Source organism: Tympanuchus pallidicinctus, unplaced genomic scaffold (assembly GCF_026119805.1).
Source record: "Tympanuchus pallidicinctus isolate F22 unplaced genomic scaffold, pur_lepc_1.0 scaffold18, whole genome shotgun sequence".
Taxonomy (NCBI): domain Eukaryota; kingdom Metazoa; phylum Chordata; class Aves; order Galliformes; family Phasianidae; genus Tympanuchus; species Tympanuchus pallidicinctus.
In genome coordinates, this window is record NW_026294699.1 from 46,101 (window position 1) to 71,736 (window position 25,636).

The 25,636-nt window shown below is 47.9% G+C and overlaps 1 protein-coding gene and 1 long non-coding RNA gene across 2 annotated transcripts; both read left to right on the plus strand.

Moving 5' to 3' along the window:
• The first annotated feature begins 4,973 nt into the window (after window positions 1-4,973).
• Window positions 4,974-8,989, plus strand: LOC128078834 (uncharacterized). The gene is made up of 2 exons (XR_008205876.1): window positions 4,974-5,021; window positions 6,895-8,989. It is a non-coding gene; the product is annotated as an uncharacterized LOC128078834 (long non-coding RNA).
• Window positions 8,990-20,559: 11,570 nt separating this feature from the next.
• On the plus strand, window positions 20,560-25,545 carry LOC128078837 (protein enabled homolog). The gene is made up of 8 exons (XM_052679422.1): window positions 20,560-23,313; window positions 23,475-23,531; window positions 23,741-23,797; window positions 23,934-23,993; window positions 24,093-24,157; window positions 24,393-24,468; window positions 24,641-24,687; window positions 24,872-25,545. Exons 1-8 carry the CDS (start codon window positions 23,242-23,244, stop codon window positions 25,071-25,073), a joined length of 636 nt encoding a protein of 211 aa, XP_052535382.1. The 5' UTR covers window positions 20,560-23,241; the 3' UTR covers window positions 25,074-25,545.
• Window positions 25,546-25,636: the final 91 nt, after the last annotated feature.

Consider the following 25,636-nt stretch of genomic DNA (forward strand, 5'->3'; position numbering starts at 1 on the left):
GTTCAACCTGCATGAAGTCTAATTATCCATGCAGCTAGAGAAATGTGAAAAAGCTGCAGCACAGGTCTTCTACATAACCTACTTTGCAGTATTTACAATAACATGGACTAAAACATTAGATTGGTACTCATGTAAAGTTTAATGTTTATCGTAGTGTCTCTGCACTTGACAGTAGCTAAGTAAGCCCATACATCTATTATATTTCTTTCATGCTGCCCATGTGTCCGGCCTCTGTGCCCATCAGCAGTAATGGTCCTCAGTGCTACTACTGTAATTCAAAGGCATTAACCAGAAATTAAATGCATATTAGTTATATAGTATGAAATTATGTTAGCTGATGTGTTAAAGGCTGCAAACCACAATCTCAATAGCATTTTACAAGTACCAGTGTGACAGATAAGAAACATAAGAATAGGTCTTTAGAAATATTGTGCCTGAAAACAATTCTGAAAGCACACTGATATTTTGAAAGCATTGTTGGCTATCTGTCATCATGGTTTATCAGTAACTGACTGTCCTCAAATTCCAGGCGGCTTGTCTAATCATCTCCTGGTTTACTTACAGATTTCAAATGCTCACCATTCCTGATACAAGCCATTGGCTTTCTTGGCTACCTGGGCACACTGCTGGCTCATATTCAGCCAACTGTCCATCAGCACACCAAGGTCCCTTTCTGTCAGGCGGTTTTCCAGCCACTCCTCCCAAGCCTGGGGTTGCCTGGGGTTGTTGTGGCCAAAATGCTGGATCTGACACTTGGTTCTTTTGAAACTCATACAGTTTACCTTGGCTCATCGATTCAGGTCCCTCTGTAATGCCTTTCCTCCTTCTGGCAGAACAACACTCCCTACCAACTTGGTGTTATCGGCAAACTTACTGAGGGTGCACTCATCCCCTCATCAAGATCGTTAATCAGGATGTTAAACAGAAGCGGCCCTAGAACAGAGCCCTGGGGGACAATGCTCGTGACTGGCCTCCAACCAGACTTAACTCCACTGACCACAGCTCTTTGAGTTCGGCCATCCAGCCAATGTTTCATCCAGCAGAGCAAATGCCCATCCAAACCACGGCAGCCAGCTTCTCCACGAGGATGCTGTGGTGGGCAGTGTCAAAGACTTTACTGAAGACCACATCAACAGCCTTACCTTCATCCACTAAGCAGGTCACCCTGTCCTAGAACGAAATCAGGTTTGTCAGACAGGATCTTCCATTCATAGACCCATACTGTCTGGGCCTGATCCCATGGCTGACCTTTAATTGATCCACGGTGGCTCCCAAGATTATCCGTTTCACGACCTTCCATGGCACCAAGGTGAGACTGATAGGTGTGTAGCTACCAGAATCATCTTCCTGGCCCTTTCTGAAGATGGTCTTCATATCTGCCAGTCTCCAGACCACCTGGACATTCCCAGTTAGCCAGGACTGTTGAAAGATGATGGAGTGTGGTTTGGCAACCACATCCACCAACTCCCTTAGCACTCCAGGATGCAATCCATCTGGCACCAAGGAGTTGTGAGTGTCCACGTTTCAGAGCAGTGTCCAGCTTTTTCCTTTTTCTTTTTATTTTCCTTTTCCTTTTCCTTTTCTTTTCCTTTTCTTTTCCTCTTCCTTTTCCTTTTCCTTGAACTAGGTCATTATTGGAAAGATTGTTGGTTTTTTGTTTGTTTTTTTTTTTTTTAAGGATGATATTTTATTTCTATTCAGTGTGTAAGCAATCAGAAATGTTTTACTAGAGAAAAGATAGAGCACATTATTTGGAATTGATAGCTAATTTATTTTATTATGATTACCTGGAATAACTTTTGCCACAAGATTTTAATTTACTTTTCTCTAATACTACTGATTTAAAGGTGACTTTAACATTCCTCAGCAGTAGCTCTTTGTGAACAATAAATCTATTTTCTCTAACAGCAGCATAGTGTCTTAGTCTCCTACGTGAATGAGGTTGTAAACCAAAGTCCTATAGAAATATATCTACGCAAAGATCATTCCCAGTGTAGTATTTTTACAGCACTAATACTAACTGTATAATTCATATGGTATGGTCTGCTCCAGTCTTGGATAAAAGAGCTACATATTTTAATGTAAGTGAATGATTTTGTTAGGTATCACAAGTTCAATCCCTGCTGGTGTTACGCTGCCATTATGTCTAAAATGTACTGTAAGCTATTTCTGTTTGAGTGTATGAACTGAGCGAAGAACAGCAGTGCTGTGCTCGGTGTCAGTGCATATACCATGACTGAGCGCAAAATAAATGATTTTCTTCAGATGGTAGAGGCCAAAGTAAGAAGTGAAGTTTTATTTTGTTCAGGATTTGAATGACGGTACTATAAATCATGGTATAAAAATAATAGGCTGATCCTAAATTCTTGTACTGGATACAGAGATTGTCTTCATAGCCCAGAAGTAGTGCAGATTTTTTTACAACTATTGTTATTGTTATTATAAATAGTCACGTGTTATTACCTCAACCCTGATGGTGGAGCAACAATTTGACTAATTTTTTTTTCTTACAATAATGTCATTTAGATACAGTTGAAATAGTGTTCTAAGTTATTGCAGACTGTAACATTTCAGTGCACTGAATATGAGTTTAACAACACCTAACCAATTAAGTCAATTTGACTGAAAAATGTACTATTTGTCTTTTAAAGAATAAGAATGAAAGATTGTAAGGGATTTGAAGATAATGTGGAATAGCTTAGGATGTAATTTTTGGGCTTCTACCTGTATTTTGCTACCAGTTAAACTCTCCACAAACATTCAGTTATTTTTTTCCTGCATCTGAAAATTTAGCAGTGTGAATTCATTTTTATATGGAATTATATCTAATAGAATGTCTATAAACCTTGAACATGCATTGGGTTTTACTTCAGTGAAATACTTATTTTATTGTCAATAGTCTTCTCAGGAATCAATTGTCAGTGTGCATGTCTGTTACGTGGAAGGAAACAATTTATACACCTTCAGCACATAACATCCTTTATAAACATTCCATGTGATTTTTTGATAGCAAGCAAAAGCATGACAGATGAATGCAGAAGAGATATTTGGGGAATTTTCATGATAATATTTACTCACTATATGTAAAGAGACTCCAAAGTCACTGTAAATAACTGGAATGTTACAGATATTTCAGAAAGTTACAGCAGTGCACAGTGCATGCTAGATACAACATATTGACATAACTAAGTACAATACAAAGTAATCTATTCTTTGCATTGATCTGCTCCTTGAGCTTAACACTGCTGAACAATCAGTGTTCAGAACAGCAGTTTGTGATAGTTTAGATGGTAGCTGTAGGTTAATGCACGGCCTCGGAGATTCAAATGGCTGGCATACTTCAGGCAAATAAAATAATAAAATACATGAAAAAGAATATCCACTGAGATGCTAATAAGCCCAGTTGCCATGAGAATATGTTGTCATTACAAGGCTTCTATATATTTTTTTCCAAAATTGTAAGAATTAATGAGAAACGTACGTGTGAAAAGGCTTAGGATCTATCAGTTTCTCCAAACGACAATATAAACACATTTGCTATTGTTCAGCATGATTTTTTTCCTAATTATAAACTAAGCAAGCTAAGAGTTAGAATAAAGCGTGCATGTTAAAGCTTAATATTAAAATAATGAAGGTTATGAAGTCGAAAAAATGGAAGGTGTGGTAAGAAAGAGTGCAGGAGTGGATGATTAAAATAGAAAAAAATTGAAAGCCTTAGTCAAATCTTTGATTTCAGCGGGGGTTTCACTTGAACAGAAAATAAATCAAAATAATCAGGGTTTCACAATTCCAATGGTTATTATTATTAATGGCAAAAATATGGATAGCAACTTCAGTCTATCCAATGTTTTAATTCGCCAAGTACTAACGAAGCGGCCTACTATAAAGTGAGTAAAATCAGACTGAAATAACAGGATTTGAAATGGAGACAGAACTTACAATGTTTATTTCCTACAGTTCTTCAAGTAATAAAAATACCTAGGCAGGTTTCCTCCATCTTGAATGCAGGATTGCATATGTGCAATACTGTGAAACAAGAACATTCTGCCTCTAAAACAATTTTGCATACTTCCAAATTAGCTGTGTGCACGAGAAAGCAGTATGAAAAGCACCTTTACCTTGCTGTACAAACATTCACTTATCTTGAACTCAAAATGTTCTTTTGAAAACTTGCTGGAACAAAGAATATGAATTATGTTTCGGCTTCACTTTCAAGAACATATTGCTGAACAATATACTGAATTTGTTATGCAAAAAGTTCTTAGATTTAGCAGCTTTCTGGATAGACTATCATACACGTTAAAAAAAAAAAAAAAAGAAAAAAAGAAAAAGAAAAAAAAAAAGGAGAAAGTGTTACTAAAATCCAGAGCTTTGCTTTCAGTGAAAAAGAGTGTAGTCAGCATTCTAATAACAGCAATGTAGTGATGAGGATTTAAGAATAGAATGAAGTGAAATGTTGCACAACAAATTACAAACTACACTGAAAAGATGACCATGCCACAGGAAATAAATAAATGAACAAACAAAATAAATTAAAAAAAAAACACCTGGAAAATAAACACATAACTGCAATCAAATTTAAGCAGGTCTGGAAACACCAAATGACCAATACAAAGAAGGTGAGCTGCAAACTCAAATGTGACATCAATAAATCTTGCTCACAGAACTGCTTTCACAGTATCACAGAAGCACACAAACACCAAAGTTGGAAAAGACCTACAAGATCATCCAATCCAACATCCACCTATCACCAACAGTTCTCACTAAACCACGTCCCTCAACACAAAATCCTTGAAACATTCCTTGAACGCCTCCAGGGTCGGTGACACCATCACCTTTCTGAACAGCCCATTCCAGTGCCTGACCACTCTTACAGAGAAGCAGTATTTCCTAACATCCAGCCTGAATCTCTGGTGCAGCTTGAAGCCATTCCCTCTAGTTCTATCACCAGTTACACGAAAGAAAAAGCTGACCCCCAGCTCACTGCAACCTCCCTTCAGGAAGTTATAGAGAGCAATGAGGTCACTCCTGAGCCTCCTCTTCTCCAGACTGAACATTCCCAGCTCCTTCAGCTGCTCCTCATAAGCCCTGTGCTCCAGACCCCTCACTTTCTTTGTTGCCCTTCTTTGAACCCGCTCCAGAGCTTCAGTGTCTTTTCCCAGGTCTTTTTCCTCTACAGTCTTCCAGCCACTCCACCCCAAGCCTGGGGCTTTTGTGGCTGAAGTACAGGAATCACAGAATCACAGAATCGCCAAGGTTGGAAAAGACCTTCAAGATCATCCAATCCAACCATCCACCTATCACCAATAGTACTCACTAAGTCATGTTCCTCAACACAAAATGCAACCATTCCTTGAACACCTCCAGGGTCAGTGATTCTGGCATTTGGTCTTGTTGAAACTCATCCCATTGGCTTCAGCCCAGCTCTCCAGCCTGTCCAGGTCCCTCTGTAGGGCCTCGCTACCCCCAGGCAGATCCACACTTCCAGCCCATTTGGTGTCATCTGCAAATTTACTGAGGGTGCACGCGATGCCCTCATCCAGGTCATCAATCAAGATATTGAAGAGGACAGGCCCAGCACCGAGCCCTGGGGAATAGCACTCGTGACAGGTCGCCAGCTGCATTTAGCTCCATTCACCACCACTCCTTTTAGTCGTGTGTTTTCCACAGGCACATCCCATTGTGTGGCACATTTCCTCCCATAATCCCGAAGAAACAAAGAACAATGTCTGTGTACCAGAATGTACTCATTCAGGGAACTGTGAAAGAACAGAAATACCTACTTGTAAGGTATTAATATATTTCATGAAGCAAAACCTTTTATTTAGCCTGTTAATTCAGAGTCTCAAAGGAGACCTATAGAAAGCCTTGCAAGAATCTAAACTGTGAAACATACAATTGTGTATGGAGTAAAATATTCCCTCATTCATGCAGTTTAGCAAAACCCAAATCTGTCCTACACGTGCAAATTGGATGAACCAGAGAATTACAAAGCCCAGTTTTTTTGCAGTGCTTGGTGAAGTCTCATACTTTAAGTGCTGGAATATTTTGGAGTATTCCTTAGTAATCAGTCCTTTTTTCAACAACTGTAGCAATACACAGCATAACTATGAAGTGATAAAATGATTGAGTTCAAACAAGTCAGCGAAGGGTTGTGTGATCTGAACATCTGCAAGGTCTTTGATGTGGTCTCATTTCACAACCTTATCTCTACACTGGAGAGTTATGGATTCAAAGGGTGAACTATTTGGTGGATAAGGAATTGATTCAAAAGTCACAGCCTGTGGGTTGTGGTCAACAGGTGGAGGCTGGTGAGGAGTAGCGACTTCCAGTAGTATCTCTTGGGAGTAGTGCTCTTTAACAACTTTATTAATAGACATAGATGATGGGATCAAGTGCACCCTCAGCAAGTTTGCACACAACATCAAGTGGTACAGGTGATATAACAGAAGAAAGGGATGCCACCTGGAAGGATTTGAACAGGCTTGAAAATTTTTCCCACAAGAAAGTAATGATGTTCAGCAAAATCAAGTGCAAAGTGTTGCACTTAGAATCATAGAATCACAGAATCACTGAGGTTGGAACAGAGCTCAAAGCCCCTCCAGTCCAACCGTTCACCTCTTACCAACAGCTCCCACTGAACCACATCCCTCAACACAACATCCAGCCTTTCCTTGAACACCCCCAGGCTTGGTGACTCCACCACCTCCCTGGGCATCCATTCCACTGCCTGACCACCCTTTCTGAGAAGTAATACTTCCTCATGTCCAGCCTGAATCTCCCCTGCTGTAGCTTGAAGCCATTCCCTCTGGTCCTATCACTGATGACACGAGAGCAGAGGCCGACCCCCAGCTCACTACAGCCTCCCTTCAGGCAGTCATAGAGAGCAATGAGGTCTCCCCTGAGCCTCCTCTTCTCCAGGCTGAACATTCCCAGCTCCTTCAGCCTCTCCTCATATGGCCTGTGTTCCAGACCCCTCACCAGCTTTGTTGCCCTCCTTTGAACACGTTCCAGGGCCTCAATATCTTTCTTGCAGTGAGGGGCCCAAAACTGGACACAGCACTCGAGGTGCGGCCTCACCAGTGCTGAATACAGGGGAACAATCACCTCTCTGCTCCTGCTTGCAACGCTGTTTCTGATGCAAGCCAGGCTGCCATTGGCCTTCTTGGCCACCTGGGCACACTGTGGCTCATGTTCAGCCCAGCATCCATCAATACCCCCAGGTCCATTTCCTCTACGCCGTCCTCCAGCCACACCGCCCCAAGCCTGCAGCGTCGCCTGGGGTTGTTGTGGCCGAAGTGCAGGACCCAGCATTTGGCCTTGTTGAAACTCATCCCATTGGCTTCAGCCCAGCTCTCCAGCCTGTCCAGGTCCCTCTGTAGGGCCTCGCTACCCCCAGGCAGATCCACACTTCCAGCCAATTTGGTGTCATCTGTGAATTTACTGAGGCTGCACTCGATGCCCTCATCCAGGTCATCAATAAAGATATTGAAGAGGACAGGCCCAGCACCGACCCCTGGGGAACACCGCTCACGACCGGTCGCCAGCTGGATTTGACTCCATTCACCACCACTCTCTGTGCCCGGCCCTCCAGCTCCTCACCCAGCCAAGAGTGCAGCCATCCAAGCCTCTGGCTGCCAGCTTCTGCAGGAGATGCTGTGGGAGATGGTGTCAAAGGCTTTGCTGAAGTCTAGGTAGAGCACATCAACAGCCTTTCCCTCATCCACCAGATGGGTCACCGCATCATAAAGGAGATCAGGTTGGTCAAACAGGACCTGCCCTTCACAAATCCATGCTGCTGGGCCTGATCCCCCCCCCGGTCACCCCACACGTGCCGCATGGTCTCCCTCAAGACAATCAGCTCCATCACCTTCCCTGGAGTAGGGGAAAAATGCTTACCTGCTGAGGTACCTACTTTGTTCCCCATATCTGCCCATTTATAGCTTACTAATAGTGATAGATGCTAAAAATGTCTCTGTGTGAGATCTGAGAAGTGAAGAAAGAGGATGAATTTATCTTTAGGGAAGAAAAGAAAAAAGACATCATGCATGAAATAAGGTATCAGACCTGCTTTGTGTATTACCTTTTGAGACTGCGTCTTTCTAATGAAGGATCCTAGCAGAGACTGCAGAAATACAAGAAAGACTACTCAGAGTAGCAGCTGTTTCATCTGCAGGAGATGGATTGGGTTCTTTCTCTGGGTCCATGGGCCTGGGATCTAGTGGGTTGTCTGACCCATCCCAGTGATTATTTAAGGTTGCACCAGAATGTTTTTAACTCAGCACACTTGACTCAGATGTCTCTCACTCAGAGCAGGGGAAAAATGGTGCAGAGTGAAAGCATGAAGGAAATAAAAGAGCAGCTACAGGTGTGCAACGGCGCCTTTGTGTATTTGTCCATATCATATTCATACGAAGGTTGCATCTCTTCTTTCACTCGTACTGCCTTGTAACAGTTTTCTGATGCTAATCCTAAAAGCATTCTCATCTTTTATTGATCATCTGACACCTATAGCTCATCTCCTTACTCTTCAAAAATCCTGCTATCAACTTAGCCTATTTCAGTAAAAATGCACATGTATTTCACAACTGTCACCAGCACACACTCCTTTTGTTGATGAATTCACTGTGAAATGCTTTTTTCCATGTCTGTTCTTTTGACGTTTTGAAGACCTGCAACGACATTGGTAATTTCAAAATTTAGTAAGATTTGTTTTTCCTTGCAGATCCCTGATTTGACAAAACAATGGCTTAAAGGACCTTCCATAATTTCACAGGCAAATATAGGCAATTCAGTGTGGAAAGGCAGTTTGGACAACCATGTAGCTCTCAGCTATCTTTGGGAATCTTTCAGACTTTGGAGGCAAGAGAGATGTCCTCCTTGGAGACATTTTGTTTGTTTCTCATTTGGTTTCTAGTGAAGAAGCAATGGAAATGGCCTTTTTATCACATCTTCAAGCATAGCAAGGATTATGATTTTTTTCTGTCAACCTGGATGGCAATCTTTTACTCTTTACTATGGGTGTAGGTAAAATGTCTTGAATGGGAGGCCTTAATCATTTACAGAAGAATGTTTTCTTATGAGCACAGTGGATAGAAGCACCTTGGCTTTGGTGTCCACTTTTATGCAATTTTCCCTCTACAACAACAAAATTTGCTCCCTGCTAAAACATTCTATGTTGGTTTTCCTTGTATTCTTTTTCATTTAGCTCTCCCACTGTTACTTCAGTGCTTCCCTTCCCTTCCCTTCCTTTCCCTTCCCTTCATTTCTGTATTTCTCCTTACCACCACCACCACCAAAAACCCCTTTTTACTCAAGTCGGACACTGTTCCATGTGGAGGAATCGCTGGACTGGAAGGAATCTGAGCACTGCCAGATTCACTCTCCCTGGCCAGCAGCAGCACAAATGCTGTCACTCACAACATATCAATATTCCAATTTCTCTTCTCTTGGAAAAGAAACAGGAAGAGGATAACAATCTGTACCTATGCAAATTTTCTGCCACAGACATGAGTTCAACTTAGCCCTCCATCTTTTATCTATCAAATTATCAGTTACATTTATTTGCATTTGCAGTGTATGACAATTTAAGCTACAATAGAGTAATTATTTGGAGTACAAACGATCTTACACCTTGCATTTAGATTCTGTGACTAATGAAAACTGGAGCCAAGATCTACAGGAGCAATTGTAAAGAAATAGGCTGGATAACTAAGCAACAGGTGAAATTCATTGTAAGTAAAACTGAAGTAAGGCAAAGGGAGACAGCCTGTCTTGGCACGAATTATAAAGGACCAAACGCTAAGTATGACTACTGGGAAATGTGGTCTTGGCTTACTTTAGGTAATTCCATGAAAATATCCACTCTGTGCTCTATTACGTCAGAAACGTGGTTGAATTATTCTGAATAATTAGTAGAGTAATAAGGATAAAAACATCTTTAGGTGACTTAACTCAAGATGGATCCCATCCCTTATGAATACAATGCCTGGATTTCTGATCTCCACTCCAGAAAGACATAATAGAACTGGAAATAATTCCGATAAAAACAAACAAACAAACAAACACCAAAAAACTGGAACGAACAAAGGCAAAGAATTATAAAATTACAGAATGGTAGGGTTTGAAAAGGGACTTCTGGAGCCCATCTGCTCCAAGCCCCCTGATAAAGCAAGTTCCCTACAGGATGTCTTCACAAGCAGTTAATAAAGGACTTTTCAGCTTGCAAAATACATGGTTTAAATGCAATATTATAGAGCTCTAATAAAATACAAATAATTTAGAAAAGTTCGATAGGAAATTATGGTTCACTGTATTTTCCAACACCAGAATTGTGGTACGTCAAATAAAACTAGACAATGGTAGCTATGAAATAACTAGAAAGTGACAGCTTTGGAATAAATAAGAAGAGGTGGCTCCTCATCCTGAACGCAATTAACTTGGGGAATTTCTTGAAGAAGGAGGGAAGGCAACGGAATAAATATCCGGGAAACTTTTGTCTCAGGAAATTCTTAACCTATGTATGAATGAAAATCTCATGTAAATATATGGAAACATCATGGAGAAGTATTACTACCCATTTAACTTGTTCTCACAGTCTTACCTACCAACCTACTACTGGTTCTGACCTGAGGAAAGACTAAATGTATCTTTGTTTTCGGTTTGGCTGTTTTTTCATCTTGCAGATAGTTTTGCAGACGTGGTGTGAGGCTGTAGGATTGATTGATTGAGTACAGTCTCAATCAAGCATGTAGTTTTGTTCTACTTTTCTCATTGCATCAGTAGGCAGCTCCTCAATGATAAGTTTCAGGCAACCTTCTTGGAATTCATACTGTCTGAAGAAGGCTTAGTAGAAAGAGGTTTGAGTTGCAATGCATTCATGTTGTCAACTTTTGCAGCTGGCTCAGTTTCTTGGAGTTTCTGATATCTTTGGCAAGTTTGATCCAAATCATGCATGGAAAAAAAAGGGGAAAAAAAGGGGAAAAAAAAGGGGAAAAAAAAGGGGAAAAAAAAGGGGAAAAAAAAGGGGAAAAAAAAGGGGAAAATGCAGAAATTCTCGATGGCCTTCATTCACAGAAATACCGTTCTTCTCCCTCATGTATGACATTTTCTCCCAGAAATACCAGTTTTCTAACTTTTTCTTCCAGAAACACGATTCTATTCCCCTAAATATGTTTTTTTTCACCAAAAAACGATGACATTTCCTCTCAGTACTCTGTGTTCTCTTAAAACTATATGCTATGCTCTCCCAGAGCATCCCTAGCATTCTCTCAAATATACCACGTTTTCCAACCAAACATGTGATAATCTCCAAGAAATACCAGTTTTCTTGATAACTTACATTTTCTCCAAAAAATGCAGACTTAAACTGTTCAACAGGACATTTTCCGCCAAAAATAGGATACATTCTCCCCAAAGGAACAGTTTTCTCTCATGCATATTCCATTTCCTCCCAGAAATACCACATTTCAACCCCAAAGACCACATTTTCATCCAAAATATTTTGGATATTTTCTCCCAGAAACACCAGCGTTATCCCAACTCAATGACACCTTGGACCAGCAATACCACTTTTCTCTCCCTAATATTACAGTTTCCTCCAAAAATAGATCTTCTTCCAGACTTATCAGCATTCTCTCAAACAGATGACATTTTCCCCCAGAGAGAAGACGTTTTCTCCCTGAAATACCAGCTTTCAAAGCAGTACCTCCAATTTCCTCCCTAGTAGACTACTTGGCACACCTTCATATGACACTTACTCCCAACAATACGGCGTTTATCACAGAAATGCCACTTGACTCCCAAACGTGGGACGTTTCCTGCCAGAAATACCCCTTGGCTCTTCAATAGAGGATGTTTTCTCCCAGAAATACCAGCTTTCTCCCACATAGATGATGACCCCTCCCCCACTCCCCAAATATGATACTGTCTCCTGGGAATACCACTTTTCTTACAAATACCTCAGGCCTTCTCCAAACAATACGACAGTATGACAATCCTCAGGGTGACATCTTCTCCCCAAAAGATGACATTTTCTCCCAGAAATGCCAGTTCCCCCCCCCCCAGGTACCACATTTTCTTCCAAAAATAAGACCTTCTCTCCCCGAAATAATGGCTTGCTCCAATAAAATGACATCATCTCCCAGAAATACCAGTTTTTGCCCAAACGTAGGACAGTTTCGACCACAAGCATCACATCTCAATCTGAAAGAGGACACTTTCTTCCAAACATACGGTATTTCCTCCCAAAATCCCACCCTTCACCCAAATACGTGGCATTTGCTCCCACAAGTAGCACTTTTCCATCAAAAATAGGACACTTTCTCCCCAAACAAGGATATTTTCTCCCTGAAATACCAGTCTTCTCCCCAAAGGGATGACGTTTTCTACCAGAAATACAGGTTTTCTTAGGTATACTGCATGTTTCATCCACAGAATACTACATGGCAGTAGCAAATGTGACATTTTCCAACAAAAATATGATATTTCCTCCCAGAAATACCAGCTTTCTCGCAAATATGTGATCTTTTCTGCCTAAAGAAGACAGTTTCTCCCGGAAACACAGTTCTCTCACAGACATAGGAACTTTCCCCCCCAAGATAAGACATTTTCTCCCAGAAATACCAGTTCTCTTAGGAACGCCTCCCATTTTCTACCAAAAATACGACTTCACACTCCTCAATAGGACACTTCTTCCCAGAAATAGGGCATTTTATCACAGAAATACCAGTTTCTCCCCCCAAAATACGACGACATTTTCTCTCAGAAACAAGACGTTTTCTCCCAGGAATACCAGTACCCTTAGAAATACCTCACATTTCAACCCAAGAGCGCTACTTTACACTCCTCAATACCACGTTCACTCCCATCAAAATGACATTTGACATCAGATACTCCAGTTTTCTAACAAAGATGGGACACATTCCCCCGGAAATACCAGCTTATTTTTTAAAATGCGGCATTTTCTCCCCAAAATCCCCGCTTTCTCACCAATAGATGTCATTTTCCAACAAAGCATGCTGTCTTCTCCCAGAAATTGCAGTTTTCTGAGAAATACCTTCCATTTTCTCTCAAAAGTACTACTTTACACTCCTGAAGAGGACATTTTCTCCCATATAGACCCTATTTTCTCCCCAAAGGACCAGTTTGCACTCCAAAAAGAAGACAGTTGCTCTCAAATAGAAGACATTCCTTCCCAGAATTTCCCCCTTTGCTCCAACAAGTAGGTCATTTTCTCACAGAAATACCACATTTCAGTCGGAAAGCTGACCTTTTCTTCCAAAAATAGGATATTTTCTCCCAGAAATACCCATTTTCTTACAACTACCACAGGTTTTCTCCCCAAAATATCAGAGGACAAGACCAAATTTTGCACTTGCAACCAAAGTTATCCTTATCCCCCAGCCCCTTTTGCTCCTTCGCTTTGCCAAGGGCTGCCTTCCACCATACAGATGGGAGGAAGGAGGCATGCAAAGAGCGTGCAGGCAGCTGAGGCCACACTACAGAGCCAGGGGTGCAGGGCAAGGAAGTGTTCTTACCCCAGAGATGGAAGCTCACGCACAACAGGTCCTGCTGACGCCATCTGGAAGAGAAAGGCATTCAATGGGAGGAAGGCCAAGGAACATGGCCAGAGCTTCCAAAGGAACTTCCCAGGGAACCACTGGCAGAATTTCCTGCTGCTTCCCAACAGTTTGCAGAGCACCGCTGCCCAAAGTCAGGCTCTTAAGCCCTCCTCGTGCTGCAGAGCATCTGCTGCTTCTCCGTTTGCTTTCCCATCCCCTCAGATTCCCCAGTGCCATGGATGCGCTAGAGGCCCCTTCTTCCCACGCACTGCTGCCTTCAGCCTGAGCTCTGAGGTGAGCACTGGGAAGATTCTTCCACACCGAAGCCCATCCTGCTGCCAAGGCAACCCCCAGCCCGGTTCAAGGGAGTCCCCAGGCTGGTCCCATGGCACCCTGGAAGGATCTGGAAGATCCCACTGTGGGCCCAGGAGCTCTGAGGAGTCCCTGGGCTGATCTGGAGATGTCCCAGTAGAGTCTGGTAGGGTCCAGGGAGTCCTCATGTGGGTCTCTGTGGTCCTAGACTCATCCAGAAGGGTTTGGGGATGTTCCCAGAGGTGTCTTGCGGTGTCCAGGGGGTGCTCATGTGAGTTTGGGGGTCTGGCCACCCGTCTCACCATCTGCTGTAACATGATCACAGTGCCTTCACCAGTGGTTTGGACTCTCACCCACAAGACACACTTTGTCAACTGTGTCACTGAGGAACCATAAGAATTGGAGTCGTTGGGGTTGGTTAATATGGACCATTGTTTGTACTCCAAAGAACACATCGTTTGTTCGGTGTATTGCTTTCAGTTTAGCTGCTTTTAGGATTGTTTTTGAACTGTGCTTCTTTATCTATTAATAAAGAAGGGGAAGATGTGGGATAAAGAAAGTTGAACTCAGCAAACTGAGTTACTAAGAAAAAAAAAAAAAGGAATATGAATAATTTCTAAGTTCTATTAAAGTAAAATTCTTCTTAAGACAGATTTCTTCTTGCAGCATTCATATCCTAGACCATTTTGGAATATTCAGGAACATTTTCAGTATGTTTTTGTAAAGTCTGCTTCATCTCAACTGCTCTAAAATACCCAACAGATGTCAAGTCCCTAAAGGCACTCAGAAAATCCCACTTCTTGCGTTAACATGGACAAGTTTACCTTCATGAAGGAGTAGAGAGACTTCCCATATATGGTCAGGAATCCTCTTCTGATATCCAGCAGATCCATTTCGGAGCAGGACACCATCGCTCTGATCACAGCACTGTCGCCTGTTCCCAGGCCCTGGAAAGCAAAGCAGCCACGTGCAGCCGACACAGAGCTGCTGGAGAATCACCCGCAGACACAAAGGGCTCAGGGCCCAGTCCTGTGCAGGAGCTGCTCTTCATTACGGCATTTTTGCATTCATGGAGCAATCCATGAGCAGCAGCTTGCTCCTGAGTATGGCTACTACCCTGATGTGCAGAAAAGCCTGAGCTTTCCTGGAAAAGCCAGTTTCCTGACTGGCTGCAGCTTCCATCTCATGATTGCCATAATGCTGCTGGCTGACTCGAGCACGAAAATGCAAGAAAGAAGCAAGCAATCTTACTCCAAAATCTGTTTACCTCCATGGATTTCAACAGTCTTTCAGCAAAGCACGCAGGCTCGTTTCACACGCACTTGACTGTAAGGAGAGACAAGAACAAGAGAATTAAGGTCAGTAGAAGCAGGAGGTTTTTTACAAAGCTGCAGCACTTCCTTGGTGCAGGCATTGCTTCTGTCAAGATGCAACTCCAGGTGAACAAACAGCAGCTGCAGTGCAGGCATGCAGTCAGTGATGTGCTGTGAGCTGATGTCTCTGTGCCTGCACACAGCAAGATTTGCACGAAGGTCTTCATGTCTTCTGACAGCAAACCTCTGCTGCCAAAGCTCCCTTTGGCCAAGCACATCGTGCCATAAGGCACAAAGCTTTCTCACCTGGCTGGGTCTGTAAAGCACAGAATCATAGAATGGTTTGGGTTGGAGGGGACCCCTAAGATCATCGAGTTCCAACCCCCCCTGCAATCTCAGGGACACCCCCCTCTGCACCAGGGCGCTCCAAGTCCCACCCAGCCTGGATTTGTGCCCACAAAGACAAACCACGACTGCCTCCTGAAAGCACGTAACAGCCGCTGAGGGCAGACACAGCACCTCTCATCATTTCACTGCTTTGTAGAGAACATTTAAAAGCAGAGCACTCGCGCACAGCCAGCAAAGCACCTTCCAGGTCTCCTGACATCTCAGATTTAATGCTGTCTGTTACGTCCTTGTCAGCAATGCCTCATTACCATCAAAAACTAGGGGGAAGAATCCATAGCAGAAAGTCAGAGAGATTCAAAGGATCACTCTGCAACAATACTATACTGCATGAGCATTCTATCACTCCTGCAGCACTGTCAGCTAAACCAGGATTGTCCCACAGAAAGAATTCATTTTCATTGCTAACAGACTTGCTAATTGGCCTACCACAGCTACTACCATTTTCAAGACCTGCTACTTTGTGCTGCCAATCAAGTTTCTTAGCTCCTCTCCCCCCTACCCCAATGGCAGTCACACCTCATGTTCTCTGCTTTCCATGCTGGAGCAGCAGCCAATTGTACTTATGTTTCTAAAGCCCCTTTCAGTCTCAGGAGGGAACAAAACAGCCCGAATGGAATGAATGGAATGGGGCTCTCTCCAGGACATCTGCTGCCTCAGAAGAGTTCACATTTACTGAACAACCTACGGAGCTCCTACAAAAGCAACACACACAGACAAGGAAGGGAAAAAAAACCCAGGACACTGTGCAGGGGTGCTGCCTCTCAGCAGGTGATCTCTGCTCTGTGTACAGAGGACGGACATAAACTGCACCTCATCTGTTCCCCATTTCTTCTCTCCTGCTCCTACAGGCACTGACACACACTGTGGATGACAAAGTGAGGCTCATGGAGAAGACTGGGCATACAGGAGATCTTTAATTCCTCAGAGCTACAGCACTGCTGGCCCGTACTTGTACTTGACCACAGGTATTTTCCAACAAGCACCAACCAGGCACAGCAACCCACAACCAAAATGTCACTGCCCCTGCCAAGCAGCCAGCCTGTCTGGAGACTCTCATTATGGTCCTGCAAACAAGACTAGAATCATTACTCCCATTTCACAGGTTGGCTTCTCTTCACCACACATCACATGCACAAGAATAGATTGGGAAGCACATTACTACACACCTGAACATCTGCTGAGCACAGCCACATACATTCCTTCATCTCTGTTTCCCTGCAAAGACACAAGGATAGAAGACTCCGTTCACCAGAGCACCTACTGGAAGCAACTCCTGGGAATTCCTCATTCAGGATCAGCTGCTGGAGATGCATAATGGAGTCCTTCAAAGGGAACAGTAGCTCACAAACACAGTGAAACACAGCTCAGGTGCGCTCTGGGCTTCCTTCTAAAAATGAGCAGCAACCCACTTTACTGGTATGTTTAAAGAAGAGCCCACAACACTGGTGCACACCCAGAGTCAGAGTCCCCTCCCTGCAGAAGCTGGGCTTGAGGAGCAGCCATGGGACACACGGGGTGAGAAAAAGCCAGCCTGGAGCTCCTCACCACTGAGTGCAGAGCTCTGCCCACAGCTCTGAAGATTCACCTCCTTTCCCCTCAGCTTGGCTCACCATTGTTAGGGACACGAGGACCCTTCAAAACATGGAAGATGTGTCAGATACGATGCCATCCTCAAGGGAGAGCCACATTCTAGCAAGAACACACACACAGCATCCATTAGGAGCTGGGCCACCACCTGGGTGCTGCCCACAACATTTGCCAGCCATAACCTGCTACATGCAGAGCTGGGCCCAGGGCTCTCAGCACCACTGCAGTGCTCCAGTCATCATCATCAGTGCTGCAGTCTCCAATTAAGAAGCACAGACAGCAAGAAACTGGCAAGAGAGCCACACGTCCTGCTGACAGACAGAATGCTCCTCCCTGTTTTATTTACACCAGTTCAGCTGCTGCTGAAATTCCAGTCTAGCTTCTCTCTGCACAAACAGCAACACCCAGGTTGGCCAGTCCGTCACACCTGAAAGCTCCCCAGACTCCTTCCTCTTCACATCTGCCTGCGCACACACACACACACACACTGACTGTCAGGCAGCAGGACAAGGCCTGGCCTGTCACACTACTTACGAAGCTCGTAGTTCTCCTTAATGCAACCAACTTCTTCATTGGTGCAAGAAGCCACAATTTCAACCAGGCAGCACCTATTCCTCTCCCTAGGGAATCACCAATTCAAGATTTAAGATAGCAGCGACTGCTCGTGACACGCAGCCAGGTTTCTTTAGGAATTCATAGTAAGACATACATAACAAAGCAGCAAGCCCTTGGCCAGAACGTAAGCCATACAAAAGGAAGATTTCCAAACCTTCACAGCCCTCCTTAGTTCATGCACATCATACATGGTGGTGGGAGTCATCATCCCAATGAGCACCCTTGTAAAATTCCCCTCAGATCTGACTTCGAGTCACCCATCAAATCCTAGAAGGCCAGGAGAGAAGAAAGGAGTTGGCAGAAAGTACGGCTTTTGAGGACAGAAGGAACTGAGCTGCTCACCACTTCTCTTCAGGCTCCAACCCTCCTTGCATCAACAACTGCTCTCAACTGAACGGGAACAAAACAACCTTGGTCAGGTAAAGTCTCTGCTTTCTCTTACGGAGACTGGGTTGTTTTCCACTTTTCACCCAAGTGACACAACCACATTCACGCATCTCTGCAGACCACCTGCCCTGCCAGGAGTGCTCTTGTAGCACTCTTGTAGGTGATCAGAACTCACTGATGTTGGGAAGCATTTAGTTTGATCAAGATGTCAATGATGGCATCTTCATCTGTGCAAGAAACAAATGGAAGCCAGGCGGGCTGCTTGCACAACAAAGTGCCCTCTGCTCCTGTGCCACCTCCAGTCCCCTACACAGCCAGCTCTCAACAGCCCCAGGACACATCCATCTGTGCACACAAAGCTGCCAGGACCCACACCACCAGAGCAGCTGCATTTCAGGACATGAAGGGCACTTCTGTTTCCACTGCCCAACGATTTTTAGGGCAGCTGTGCAGCAGAGCAATGCAAGCAGCTACGCTTCCCTCTAACAAACCACCATTTGTGGTGCAGCCATTCCCAGTGCTGGGGAAAAAAAAAAAGTTGACCTGTGGAGGAAGATCAGCTTACCAAAGCCCTTCATGGCCTTCCTGAGTGCCTGCACTTCTTGCTTAGCGCTGAAACTTGAGACCCCCTTGATTGTTGTCTAAGGCCACAAGAAAAGGATTTAGCAAAGGCAGACTTGCACCAATGCACACATAGAGTTGAATTGAAAAGAAAAAACCACAAAACATAAAAGATGTGAAAACAGAGATAGCAAACCTCCACCCACACATGTGATGTGGTATCAGGCTTCTGTCTCACGCAGCAGTCTACTCTAGTGGGACTTCCCAAGCACATCAGAAAGAAGCCACAGGGCACAACTACAGGAGAACATTTCTCCACATTGCTGCCCATTAAGTATCTAGTTTCCAGTGAAACAGCTGGACCACCTGGTATCTGTGTTCAGGCCCACCAGGCTTTCTTCCTAGCAGTTCTCCATGTCAGTCATAAAGCAGTGTGCTCCCATCACAGCCCCACTCCTGACTTGTCTTGTAGCAGATTTATTCTGCACCATTACTTTTGCTCTGTGAGGCTGCACCTAGAGAACAGTGTCCAGGTCTGGGCTCCCAGGCTAGACATACTGCAAAGAGTCCAATGGAGGGCTACCAAGATGGTGAAGGGACTGAAACACCTCTTCTATGACAAGAGGCTTGAGACAGAGGGGGCTGCTCAGCCTGAAGAAAGGGAGCTCAGAGGAATCCCACCCACAGCCATCAATCCCTGCAGGGAGGGGCAGAGAGGATGGAGCCAGGCTGCATCCAGTGGAGCCCAGTGCCAGGACCAGAGGCTGCCACCAAACATCAGGAGCACTCCTGCACTGTAAGCGCTGCAGCACTGGCACAGGGACATAGAGAGGCTGCAGCCTCTCCTCTTGGAGATCTCCAAACCCACCTGGACACGGTCCCGGGCACCACTTCAGGTGGCCCTGCTGGAGAATCACACAGGTTGGAAAAGTGACCTTAAAGATCACCGAGTCCAACCACGACCTGACCATACTACCCCAATTAACAACCTTCCTCTAAATCACGGCCCTGAGCACCATATCCAAAAGGTTTTTAAACACATTCAGGGATGGTGACTCAACCCCCTCTCTGGGCAATGCAGTGCCTAACAACCCTTACTGTACAGAAGTTTACAACCTCAACTTACCCCACGTCTGTGCGTCCTGTGGAACCCCACAGGTGTGACAATGGGCTCTGGCTTCTGGGTGCTTCTCAAAGGAAACCAGCGCACGGCGTCAGGAGCGGAGGAGGAAGCAGCCGATCCTGCCACTGACGCTGCCATCGCGCGTCCCTCCCTATGACTCCCACACCTTCCTCTTCCCAGGAAGAGGCCGGCAAGGAGCGGGGCGGAGCGGGGCGGAGCGCGGAGGGCGAGGGCGCGGGCTCAGCCTCTCTGCGGTCCCCCGCGTCCCCGCCCTCCTCTTCCCGCAGCTCCAGCCAGGGTCCGGGGCAGAGCACAGCGCGGGGCGGCGCCGCGGGCAGCCGGGCCGGGGCCATGCGGGACGCGCGCGGTGATGACGCAATGACGGTGCGACCGCGGACGGAAAGGATCCCGCGCGGAGCGCCCGCCCCATTCGGCGGACCGACCAACGGGAGAGCGAAGGAGGCGGGGCCGAGCGCCGGCTCTCCACCAATGGCGGCCGCGGATGCGGGGCCGCCGTGATGGCGCTGGCGCGAGGGCAGAGCCGCGGCGCTCCGCCGCCCCGCGTCCCCGCCGCTGCCCGCCCCGTGCCTCGGGGACGCCGGGCGATCAAGGGAAGGCGATGCGGGAGCACCGCCGCCGGCCTTGTCCGTCCCCCGCAGGAAGCGAACCGTCCTCGTTTTTGTTCTGATTGTTCGGGTGGTGCTGGTTGGGAATACGGTCAGTTCTCTGTTTATTGCTTTTATGTTAAATGATTCAATGTTTAGCGTTCGTTTTTCAGTACTTTTGTGTGCAGTCAATTCTGCAGCTCCAAAGACCCCCCCCGTCCCCGTGTCCCCCTCCGGGTAAGGACGGGGTGGCACAAACCGCCGTGTCACAGGACTGCAACCACCAGCCCCGTTCCTTCGCCCAACAGGGGACCAACAGCAGGATCCCCAACAGCGGAAACGTCAGCTCCCCTGTGCCCCGTGTATGGCTGTGAGAAGGATGGAGTAGAACATGCACAAGGCTTATGATTGCCATGACACAGGGTTGACATATTCATAAATCCCTTTCCCTTTTTCCTCTCCCTTGTCCTCTCCCTTTTCCTTTTCCTTTCCTTCCGCAAGAGAAGACGGCTGTACTCTGAGGGCAGGCGGGGGCAGGACAAGGGTCAGGAGCAAGGGCAGAACGGTTTCTTTGTTGCTCCATGGAAGGAAGGGCTGTGTTTATTGCAGGCGGATTTGCCCTGGTGTTTCTTACAAGGACTGAGGGTGGGATGAGACGTGCCCTGCAGTGGGCGTGCTTGCCAGTAGGCAAAGGAGACATGCAAATGATGCCAGTCAGTCTCTGCGCTGTACTGGGGACCCCGCCTGCGAGCAGAGCGACGTGAGAGCCCCACTGCCTTCTGCCTGTGAGCTGAACGGAAGGATTCCTGGGCTGAGATGAACCTACATCTCTGCAGCTCCTGACCTCTTGGATTTGGTGATCTGGTGCAGGGAAGCTTTTGGCCATGATTTATCATCGCCGTAGCTAACCTGCGTGGGAAAAGTTGACGTTAGATCTTGCATCCAAGCTTTGAGCACAGCTTTGACTTGCCAGTGCTTTCCATTGCCTCCACTTGTCTGGTGCCTCCCTGAAAAGTATGCCTGGTCTGGAAATCTGTTCTTATGTCCTAGCTTTTGTGCAGTAAAGGAGCTTTTGAAACGTTGCTTCTTGCAGCCGTTCAGTGTTTCAGGAGAGAGAAAAACACGGCTGGCAGAGGCTGGATTTCTGCTGTTAGTGAAGCTGAGCTTCAATTCTGAACTGACTCTTACACTGGGAACGTGAGCAAAGCCTGCAGACACAGAGGATTAGCTTTTCCCTGCAGGCCGAGCACGTCAGAGGCAGGGCATCGCTGGGAGAGCTCGTGCTTTACAGCATCAGGCTGTACAGAGAAAGTAATTCTTAAAGCAAGCTTGCCAGTTCTTTTTGAGCTGAGCGGTTGTTGAGCAAGGAAAGATTGGAGATGCTGTTTGCTCATGGAAGGCGGAGAGGCAAAAAGCAAGGAAAGGGTGTGCTGTGCACGGCCAGCTCATCGCACCTGCACCGCTCCCCTGCTCCAAGGAGGAGCAGCTCAGCGAGCTGCTGGGCCACTGAAGGGAACACAGCAACATCTGGAGCAACCCCTCCATTCCCGCCCCTCCGCACGCCTCGCCACTTTCCTGCTTTTCATGCCAGGGTGGGGCGGAGTGGCTTTCAGCTGAGCCCGGTCACGGCGCCGGCGGAACCGCCGTACCCAGCACTGGGCCGTGTGGGCGGCTGGCGGTGGTGCTGGGATGGATGGGCTGCTCTGCACTGCAGAAGGAAAGCAGCAGCCCATCCGACTCCGTGTGGCTTCCATTTAGACTGCAATAAAGGAAATATCTCACCGTAGCTCTGCGAGCCAGTTGAGTCAAAAGAAGCTCAGCACCTCAGCTTCCTGGAGCGTGGCATCTCATTTAAAATAATGGGGTTTGAAAGCTGAACAGAGTCTAGTCCAACAAGCTTATTCTCTTAGGGCGTGGTGAAGCTGAGGAAACCAACTCAGGAATGGGACACGGCACGTGTTGTGTCAAGTAGGCGATGCCTTTATTACAGCCAGGTGCGTGGGATCGCTCCACCAACACGCACAGCCAGAGAAGCAGGGACTGCAGATTTATAGGCGTAGCATGTACGTATCCATCACATTCCAAGGACATGGGGAGAAGTTCCAAGAAATAATTCAAATCTCTGGTGGTCATGAGATGAAGGCTAATAATCATCCTCGCTGACAATTTCCAACCTTTTAAGGGGGCCTGCACAAACCGGCTCCCACTGATGTTACGTCATGCTGAAGCATCCATTTTGCCATCTTGTCTCCAACAAGAGGACGTCAATTCTAAACTGATTCCAGAAATTCCATCGGAGGGAGCAGATGTTCCGGCAGACAGAACAAACTGTGATCTTCAAGGACCCTTGCGGCACAAACCGTTCTACAGTTCAATGATCACTAAGGAACATCCCAACCCATGCCATCCTGTGCCTCTCTGATCTTCCAGGACCCTTCCAACACAAACCAATCTACGGTTCTTTGATCAACAAGCAACTCCCAACGCTGGCCATCCCAACCAAGCCATCCTGTGGTTCTTAATGATCTTCCAGGACCCTTCCAACACAAACCATCCTATGGTTCTATGATCTTCCAGGACTTCCCCAACGCATCCATGCTGTGGTTCTTAATGATCTCCAAGGACCCTCCTGTGCTGGTGATGTCACAATGCCGTGCTGAGCTCACAGAGGCCCCGGGGCGGGGCGGGGGCAGTGGGTCAGCGCTCACCCTGCCGGCCCCATTCTGCGGGTGTGCAGGTCTGCGAGCAGCTGTGCGAGCGGTGCAGCCATGCGGGCCCAGTTTGCCAGCGGAAATTTAACAGCGCTGCAGCGCGTGAAGCTGCTGCAGGAGCTGATGGAGGTGAGCTCTGGGTGGGCGGGCACAGAAGGGCCGGCGGGCCGAGCTGCCGGCTGGAGGGCGCCCTGCCCGTGGCGCGGCAGCAGAGGGCCGGGCACCTCCGGCGGGATGCAGAGCTGCCGGCAGCGCCTCGGTGCCAGCGCCGCTCCTCTCTCCTCCCACAGGCTCATGAGCGGGTTGTGGAGAACCACAGAGCCGCGGCCAGGGAACTCCTGATGAAGGTGAGCGGATGCAGCGGCACGGGCCGGTGTGGGTGTGCGGGCTCAGCAGTGCTGCCGTGGGGCGTGGGGTGGGAGAAGTCCCCCCGTGCGGGGCTGCAGCTGCAGCCCTGCGGGCGCCGGGCGCCCCGATGGAGGAGGTGGGAGGGGACGGCGGCACGGAGCTCCGTGGGAGCGCCGGTGCCCTGATGGCCTCTCCTCCTTGCCCGCAGGAGTGCCGGAAAGCACGAGACGAAAGAGAGGCTGCTAGGCGAGAGCAGCTGGAGCAGGTAGGGTGGAGCGGGGGCTCGTCCTCAGAGCTCGGCGTCCTCACGGCTCTGGCTGTGAGGAGGGCCTCGGTCCCGGTCCCTTGGGTCCACGGGTCCCAGCGCAGCCATCCCACATGGCCCAGCTGTTGTCTTGCAGGAGAAGCAGCTCATCGCCCAGCTGGAAAAGCAGCTGCAGGCCGAGAGCGAGGAGATTGAGGTAGTGTGGAGGGGCGAGGGGATCGGGGCTGCCCGCCCCCAGGCTGGGGACCTGGAGGAGGGCTGCAGCGGGCACGGCGCTCACGCTTTTGTCTGCCAGGTGCTGCGCCAGGAGAAACAGCGCCTGCAAGAGGAGCTGGAGGAGCTGGAGGTGGAGAGTGTCTGGTGAGTGGGACTGGGCCCTGCAGCCCACGCCTGCACCCCGGGGTCTCTGCAGCACTAAGGGCAGCAATGGGGCTGCAGCGCCGCTGGGCTTGGGGCTCGGGTTGGGGCTCGGGTTCCGTGCGGCACGTGGCGGGACGGAGCAGCCCCATCCCAGCCCTGGGGTGGGCGCACACTGCTGGGGAGCCCCCGCAGTGACAGAGGCCGGCACCCTCCAACCAAGCCTTGTGTCCTACAGGCAGCGGCATCAGCTGGAGTTGGAGGCAGCCCCCGTGCCTGGGGCTGTGCTGCCGGAGCTGGTGAAGGCACAGCTGGTAAGGGGCAGAGCCCACCGCACCCTCACCCCGCCCACAAGGGTCTCCCCGGGGACGGGGCTCCCTGCAGCACCGGGGCTGCGCTGCTGCGCTGCCGGCTCCCGCTGTCCCACACGAGCCCCGGCCGTGCAGCAGGGCCTGACCACCGTCCCTGCCCCGTGTTCACCTACAGGAGAAGGAGGAGCGGGCGAGGAGACGAGGGCTCGCCTTCTGGATGCAGTGAGTGTCCCCTCGTTGCCCCGTGCCCAGCCGCCAGCAGCCGGGCTCCCGGCGGGGGGCTGATGGCCTGGACCCCCACTGCAGCCGGCGGGGCTCCCAAATGGCCCCTTCGGCACTGTGTGGGGCTGTGCTGCCGTGGGGGGGGACGCCTCATTCCCGGCCCCTTCTCTCTTGTGCCCCGCAGGACGATCTGCCTCATCCTGGTCTGCCTCCAGCTGCTCCTCGTTGTTGTGCTGGGCTCTGCAGTGCTGTACGCCCAGCACTTCGACCAGGAGCTCTTCTATCGGCTCCTGCCTCGAGTGCTGCCCCGGGCAACGTACGCTTCCCTGGCGTACTTTGCGAGCAGCACCCTGCGTGTGGTCTGTGATGGGCTGCTGCCCATCTGACCGCCGGGCTCGGTAGCCCCTCCCAGCTCGGGGCTGCGCGGTGGGGCGCGGGGAGAGGGCTCTGTCCCCATGGAAGGGGCCTCCCCTGTGCTCCTGCCCCCCGGGGCGCACAGGCACAGCTGTGGGGCAGTGCTGACAGGCGCCCGAGTGCCACCGCTTTGGACTTCTCAGTGAATTTCTACCGTCGTCGTGAGCCGCCGTCGGCTGAACACCACCTCCTCCGACGACCCAGCACACTGGAGGTCCGCACCTGACACCAGGACGTGGCTGGATCTACGAGCGCTTTGCTGCCTGTCCCTCTTTCCCCATTTTCTGCTTTTTGTCATCTGGTGTTCTTTGGCTCTTTGTCACAGCCATTGCCTACAGTTGTTACATCTGATGTTATTCATTGCAATCAGCCCATTGGCCAATGTTACCACCAATTGGCTGTTGCTGGCTGTTAAGAAAGCTCTCAATAAATGGTCATCTATTATTCCTCTGAGTTTGGATGACTCCGTTGCGGTAGCGGCCCTTTGCTGACCAGGGGAGGCACGACTCAGGAGATGGAAAGAGATTCCGCCCTT

Coding starts and splice junctions, on each gene's coding strand:
- LOC128078837 (XM_052679422.1), top strand. CDS start 23,242: ATGCGGGCCCAGTTTGCCAGCGGAAATTTAACAGCGCTGCAGCGCGTG. Junction 24,469..24,640: donor AGCTGGTGAAGGCACAGCTG/GTAAGGGGCAGA, acceptor GTTCACCTACAG/GAGAAGGAGGAGCGGGCGAG. Junction 24,688..24,871: donor GGGCTCGCCTTCTGGATGCA/GTGAGTGTCCCC, acceptor TGTGCCCCGCAG/GACGATCTGCCTCATCCTGG.